This window comes from Berghia stephanieae, chromosome 6, assembly GCF_034508935.2.
Source record: "Berghia stephanieae isolate SIO BIC M18660-M18661 chromosome 6, UCSD_Bste_1.3, whole genome shotgun sequence".
Taxonomy (NCBI): domain Eukaryota; kingdom Metazoa; phylum Mollusca; class Gastropoda; order Nudibranchia; family Aeolidiidae; genus Berghia; species Berghia stephanieae.
This window is the reverse complement of record NC_088365.1, coordinates 48,390,582-48,398,080: the sequence shown is the minus strand read 5'-3', so window position 1 is coordinate 48,398,080 and position 7,499 is coordinate 48,390,582. Positions and strand designations below refer to the sequence as shown.

Sequence of the window (7,499 nt, the reverse complement as noted above, 5' to 3'; positions counted from 1 at the left end):
AGGCATGTATATAAGTGGTGATTGGATGTTTCCTGTGTTGTTGAAATCAGTTCTTTGGTTGTTGTTTCTAAATATATCTTTTAGTACACAATTGAAAATCTTAAATTTCTCTTTAAGTCCATTGTTTATTGTGCAGAGGTTGTAGTACATAACAATATGAAATTGAATGTTAGCTTCAATTAACGAAAACAGATATTGTGGATGTCTTTTGTTTCCTCTTTATTAACAAAACAGGATGAAGGGAACACTAGAGACGAATGAGATAATGTGACAGTGACGTTGTTAAGGTGAATAAACAATCAAATTTTTTTTGAGATTTCCATTACAACAATGAGCCTATAATGAATTGGGTTATCAGACCTGCAAACAAGTGCACGTCGCCCCAATATAAAACGGTTCTAGGACAATAACTGGTTCCAATTTAGCATTCCAATTTCCTGATCACATTCATCCCCGGGATCGGACAATGTATTCCATTGACAAAACCAGAGAAGATATCGTCTGTTCTATAAATAGCAACTTGATACGATATTATATCTCTTGGTGGCCTATTTAATGTGTGCCAGTTATCAGTTATCGTTTTCCTGTATCTTATTTGCGTCACCGAGGGATCATGCTAGCATACAAATTCCGACCTATACCTCCTCAAGAAAAGCAATCACCTCTCTTCAACCCCTTTGTACCTGCACTTCAATTGTCTCAATATCAGTACGCCAGCACTTCAACCGATTCAATATCACTGCGCCTACTCTCGATGCGCGGAATAAGATAACTGCTGACGTAAGTCGTCGATTACGATCGCCGTCAAAGATCGGAGATACATAGCTGCCATGTGATTTAAAACGTTCGTAAGCAAAGTTTACAAACAAATTTTGTTCAGTTCGGAGAGAACTTAGAGTGTCTATAGAATACAACGCATAGAATTGCTGTGTTTTTTGTTTTGTCTTGTCTTAAATTGGATTTGGTGTGTACTAACTTGTACTGAATTCATAATTCAACTGATACACGCCTACGACACATAGAGATTAAAAAACAATTTTTCATTGATATCTTTGAATGAGTGATTCAAAACGTGTTATCAGTTAGCCGCATTTATTCACTTTTTTATGAATTAAGGATTGGTTTTTTATCCTGTGTGGGATATCTGTATTTCATTCGCGAAGTTCCTTGTTTTGTTTTGTTTTTTTATTTTGCACACGTACCTCAACATTTTGATGTGTATTAAAACGTGTGGGTGCTTTTGGGCAACAACATATAATGTTTTCTATAAAAGCACCAAAATTCATTCAGATTAAATAATATTAAACTAATAATTATAACGTGAAACAGTTATACAACACTACCCAATATTGTTAACTCCTAATTCTATTGAAATAAAAGTTATACTTAAAATAATTCCCGAAAGAACAGAGGTTTTGAGTTGAAGTAGTTCGTATTCAAAAGGACAAGTATATTATAATATAGTTCTTCAGAAGTAACTATTAGAAACATCGATCAGCTATATTATCTGTAAGAACTGCATTTATATCAAGATAAGTATTGAGAATTTGAGTGGACGCCATGGCCTCAACAAAACAGCTTGTTCGTGGGTTTCTGTTCATTTTACTCACGCTCTTCCAAATAGGTGAGTCCTGCATTGGTATGACGAATCTTTTTTAAAAAAACACTTTTTCACAAATCGTTTTATGCCATTCCGACTGTAATTTTTGTTATGTGCACTTTATCAATGTGTATTTTGTTTCCATGTTTAATTTTAACATGTGTTCATAATGTAGGCTAATTCATTATCTGTAAAGTGCCTTGAGATGTTTGGTTCGTGGAAAGCTCTCAGCAAATGTCATTTATTATTATTATTATTATTATTATTATTATTATTATTATTATTATTATTATTATTATTATTATTATTATTATTATTATATATTATTATTATTATTATTATTATTATTATTATCCTTATAATAATATAATAATAATAATAATAATATATAATTATAATATTAATAATATAATAATAATATATAATAACACAACAAACAACAACAATAACAACAAAAATAATAATAATAATAATAATAATAATAATAATAATAATAATTTAATAATAATAATAATATATAATAAATAATAATATAATAAAAATAATAATAATAAATAATAATAATAATAATAATAATAATAATAATAATAATAATAATAATAATAATGATGATAATTATAAAATCGTTAAACATTATCAAGATCAAAATCTTATTAGTGACAAATCACATCTCCTTTTAATCTTTATCGCCACCTCCTCTACAACAGCATCCAGTGCCAAACTTAATGTCAACCCTGAAACGTTCATCGAGGCTGTGACAGAGGCTGTCTATTTCTCCTGTTGCCCCGATGGAACAAGTGCCAGAGCTAAAGAGATTCTGCTGATGGAGATCGCCAAGGACGGTGAGAAGCCCATTACAAACATTCGGCCAAATGCCCAGATTTTCTACGGGAACGGACTCACGAATCGATTCAAGGTACGGGATTATACTTAAAAGTATTCTTATTGTTGCTATATTATTTGTATTGGTGCTCTGCGTTTAGTTTTTTTTAACTCACAACATCCGCCAGCCGGATATAACGTACCAGCACACAAAAGTCTGTCTGTGTTACCTCAAACATTTATACTCTGATTAATACAATTTCGTAAAAACTATGGGTGGTGAAGTGGCCGAGTGGTTAAGGCATTGCATTGTGATCCGGAAGGTCCCAGGTTCGAGCCCCGCTTCAGACAGTTTCGTTTTTTTTTCTTTGGGTAAGATTCTTAACCTCCAATTTGCACACTTTGGACAACATGGGTGATTCCTGTTGACATCATAAATCCTGTTTGAATAATAATTTATATTCCTTCTTCATAAAGGGCAGATGGCGATTCCAAACGTTAAATGACCTACCATACGGTACCATCATTATGCCCTAGCGATTTTTTTAAAATCATTTGAGTAAACGGGTGATAGAATTAGCCTAATTTTAAAAAGGTTTGCAAGTAGACATAATATATCAATCAGTAAAAATTAGTTTTATAATTTTTAGATAAATCTGTGCTCATTGACTAAAAATTAACATGAGCTATAATCGTATTTTTTTAAAAAGAATATATATATATATATATATATATATATATATATATATATATATATATATAATATATATATATAGTCCCAAGTTCGATTTCAGACGACCTTTAGGCCCAGGTCGAGACATATCTACGACCCGTAAAATTTTCCGATAAACGGGATTACGGAGTAACGGTCCCTAATCTCACTCCGAAGATCCTCTCATAGATTGTCTGTGACGTATCAGGTGTAATTTGAATTGGCTGCCAACACGACTCTGTGTCCTAACGTAGCCATTGTTAACTTATTGCCTGTCACTAGAATGCTCAAGGACGTATGGTTTGCCGTCATTTTTTAGGTTTGTGCAGCGTCTAGTGAGTTGTCGTTTGTAGAGCTGCTCAAGGGAACAAGTGATTCCATTGGTTGAACTGTTGAATACATATCACAATTTGTTTTCCTTTAAAGCCAAAGACTTGTCTTTTGACGTAATTTTTTTTGGCCAATGTCAGGCTATAAGTTAACGATGGCGACGGTCTGAGAAAACGCATTTGTGTCCCATCGTCTCAAAACGGCATTATATCGGGATGAATGAGACGCCGAAAGGTGAATTTAGAACCAAAATTATAGGAGTAGGACGGCGTGCACATATATGCAGGTTTGACATACGAATTAATTATGGGCCTAGTTTAATATTGTTGTAATGGACAATATTTTGAGTCATTTTTATTAGATTTCCATGACAACAGTGAGCAAATTGAGCAAATAAGGAATTGGGTTATCAGACCAGCAAATACGTTGGAATAGGAGCTATAAGATTTTAGTGAATGTGGGGAGGGGAAGCAGGATGCCACATATGTTTTGCTGGACTATACAAAGTACAATTCATAGCACCTAGTTTATCCCAACATATTACCGATTTGTGACCGTAGGTCATAATTCTGAAGGACGAGTTTTTTGGCCAAATTTTTTTATATTGTGTTGATTTTTTTTTTCAGATTACTGCAGATCTTTTAATAGTAATAATAATAAAGTACTCTTCTATAACGCTAAATGCTGAATAATAATAATAATAATAATAATAATAATAATAATAATAATAATAATAATAATAATAAAAATAATAATAATAATAATGATATTAAATGGCATTTATATAGCGCTTTACCCCGTTGTCACAGACTCTAAGCACTTTACAGTGATATAAAACAAAACATATTACGATAAGACAAGTGTTGATGGAATAGTGATACGAATTCAATTTAACAAAAATAAGATATGAAGCCTCAAAGTGCTTTACAATATCACTTAACAAACCGTAAACACACCCGTATCGTGCCTAACAGACATGCAACATACAGCAATCGCACACACTAACTATGCCAGTTTTACAACATGAAATGAAAAGTGACATTCAACAAATGAGAACTAAAAATAAAACGAATAATTAACTCATCAAGCAGAAAACACCTAGGATTCAAATTTCTGGAAAAGATAAGTTTTCATCTTTTTCTTAAAATCGCGAGCCTTACTGACAAAGGAAGCTGAGTTCCAAAGAGAAGGTCCTTTTATTTTACAGTTTGGCAAGGAAATATATGACCCACCGTCTCAAGACGGTAGCATGTCATTTTATATTAGACACTTAAAAGAGGATTAAGAATTTAAATGATAATAATAAATATGAATGTTGAGAAGTTTCGATGGTCGGCGGATCAAACCTCTAAAGTCCCGAGTTTCACGATAGGCGGATCAAAACTCTGAAGTCTACATACGAGCTTTGCGTACCATGACATCGTCATCAGAGGTCTGATCCGCCCAAAATTAAATAAAACATGGTGCGCAAAGCTTGTATGTAGACTTCAGAGATTTGATCCGCCGACCGTGAAAATCGACACTTCAGAGGTTTGATCCGTCGACCAACGACTTATTTTCCGCGATAACGAATATAATTTAAACTCAGAATTCATGTAACTTGGGGAATATAAATTCAATTTCAGTTTTATTAGTGTAACCCCCCCCCCCCCTCCCCCTGCCCTTCCCTCTTATGTGCATAAAGCAGCATGTCTGAATCTGATAGACGATCGCAATATTTTGGTAAATGTAATGGTGAGCGGTGTGTCTTTTTTACGAAACACGCCGAAACCCAGTCCCAGGTTCACTCCCCAATGGTGCACACTTCCCTGAGTTCTAGGTTCACTCCCCACTGCCACCTACTTCCCATAACTTTGTCGGGATTCGTCGGGTTTCGTCGGGTTTCGGCGGGTTTCGGCGGGTTTCGGCGGGTTTCGGCGGGTTTCGTAAAAAAGACACACCCGGTTTGAGAGTATTTCCATTACAACAATGAAGCAATAACAATTTGGGTTAACAGACCTGTAAATCGTATGACACCCGCTTTTGGATCGGATTTTCCTGGGTTCGAGCCCCGCTCGGCATGTAGTTGAGTCCGTGGAAAAAGCTCTTGTCTCACAAATTCTCCAACCGTACTCATGTGTAAAATGAGTACTTGGCCGTTAACAGATTTGTCTTTGTCTGAAAAAAATTGTAATATCGCCTAACAGGCGTTATGTCTTGGTCTTCATGTTACGTGTTGCTGTTGGTCAGGGACCCTTTGTAAAGCGCTTTTGAGCACGTTAAGTGGATATTTCGCTATACAAAAGTTCACGTTTTCATTAATAAGTACACGCCGCCCCCCCCCCCCCCCCCCCCCTATTTTTTCTACAATAATTGGAGTCTTTGCCGGAAATCTACTTCGGCAAACAGCCACAGAAGTGGTTAGTGGGCGGTGGCCAACGCAGTGCATTTTTATAATATATTTTTTCTTCTTCTTTTTTTTTTTTTTTTAGGTTGAGGGGATGATTGACAAGGTCGTGAGTGAAAGAAGCTACCTCAATCTTACTCTTCTCTACCCAAGCAGTGAGGATGCTGGGACGTACACTTGTGTTATGTCGTATATAAATGAAGAGGGTCTTTTACAACAAGACAAGGATGCAGGCGATTTAGTTGTGGATAGTAAGTAATGGTTGTTGTTTTAGGTGAATGGGGAGGTGGTGGCGTGTTGTGGTGGTGGTGGTAGTGGTGGTAGTGGTGGTAGTGGTGGTAGTGGTGGTGGTAGTAGTAGTAGTAGTAGTAGTAGTAGTAGTAGTAGAAGTAGTAGTAGTAGTAGTAGTAGTAGTAGTAGTAGTAGTAGTAGTAGTAGTAGTAGTAGTAGTAGTAGTAGTAGTTGTTGTTGTTGTTGTTGTTGTAACAGTAGTAGTAGTAGTAGTAGTAGTAGTAGTAGTAGTAGTAGTAGTAGTAGTAGTAGTAGTAGTAGTTGTTGTTGTTGTTGTTGTTGTAACAGTAGTAGTAGTAGTAGTAGTAGTAGTAGTAGTAGTAGTGGTAGTAGTAGTAGTAGTAGTAGTAGTAGTAGTAGTAGAGTAGTAGTAGTAGTAGTAGCAGTAGTAGTAGTAGTAGTAGTAGTAGTAGTAGTAGTAGTAGTAGTAGTAGTAGTAGTGGTGGTGGTGGTGGTGGTAGCAGTAGTACAATATAAATGTTTTTGATTATGCCTTTTATTCAAACGCGACGAAATCAGAATCGATTAAGGGGTATCTAGAATATAATATTTCTTATACACTTGCGTTTTGGAATTTGAACTTTGTTCCCAACACGCACATGCAAGCTCGTGCAAGCTCGTTGGGTACATGATATCCGGAATTCCAAAAAGGAAGAGTGTAAGAGTCTTATAATATAATGGCGCCTTTCTATCTAATCATTTGAGCTGTATAACATGTAAAAATGAGTGCCAGGGGTTAAAACAAACTTATGAATGTCCGTAACAGAACGAAACAGCACCAAACTAGAGGACAGGATCCACACTCTGGAGACAGCGCTAGACAACGTGTTGAATCGCGTCAAGACGTTGGAGAAGGAGAACAGCAAGTTGGAGAAAGACAACAGGAACCAGACAAGACAACTTGAGGTTTTGACGGATAAAGGTAAAGGACTTAAAAGCAAACACTAAGCGAACCGATGTTTTTCTTTTTGATCCCCTTGTCTACCGAGCAGTGATTGGGTAGCTGGGTATTTTAAATCTGACGGAAAGTACTTTGCGATAGATTAGCGTCCTATCTAAAGGGTAGCAAGCAATAATTGCTATTGTTCGTTTCACGCTATAGAAGCAGGGATAAACGGTGGCTCTAAAGGACTACTTTTCTTTTACTCAGCAAATCGTTGCTATTGAGTTAGAATAGAGTTTTCCCTATTCTATACATCACTCCTATGATGGTTCAACCGTCAGTCCAACTATTTTTCCCATCCTCCTATGCCTGTGTCGGATTGTTTTAACTCAAGTGTTTTGAAAGAACATGTTGGGGGTTTTTTTTCACAATGAGTCAAAAACAATTTGGGTTATCGACCTACAAATAAGTATAC

The 7,499-nt window shown here is 35.7% G+C and overlaps 1 protein-coding gene across 1 annotated transcript in view; it reads left to right on the top strand.

The window, feature by feature from the left end:
* Positions 1–794: 794 nt before the first annotated feature.
* LOC144975164 (uncharacterized) overlaps positions 795–7,499 on the top strand; it is a 10,017-nt gene continuing 3,312 nt past the window's right edge. The window contains exons 1-4 of the mRNA XM_078918958.1: positions 795–1,624; positions 2,308–2,516; positions 5,936–6,101; positions 6,908–7,063. Coding sequence (XP_078775084.1) covers positions 1,561–1,624; positions 2,308–2,516; positions 5,936–6,101; positions 6,908–7,063 — 595 coding nt within the window. The 5' untranslated portion in view covers positions 795–1,560. The remainder of the gene's footprint in view (positions 1,625–2,307; positions 2,517–5,935; positions 6,102–6,907; positions 7,064–7,499) is intronic.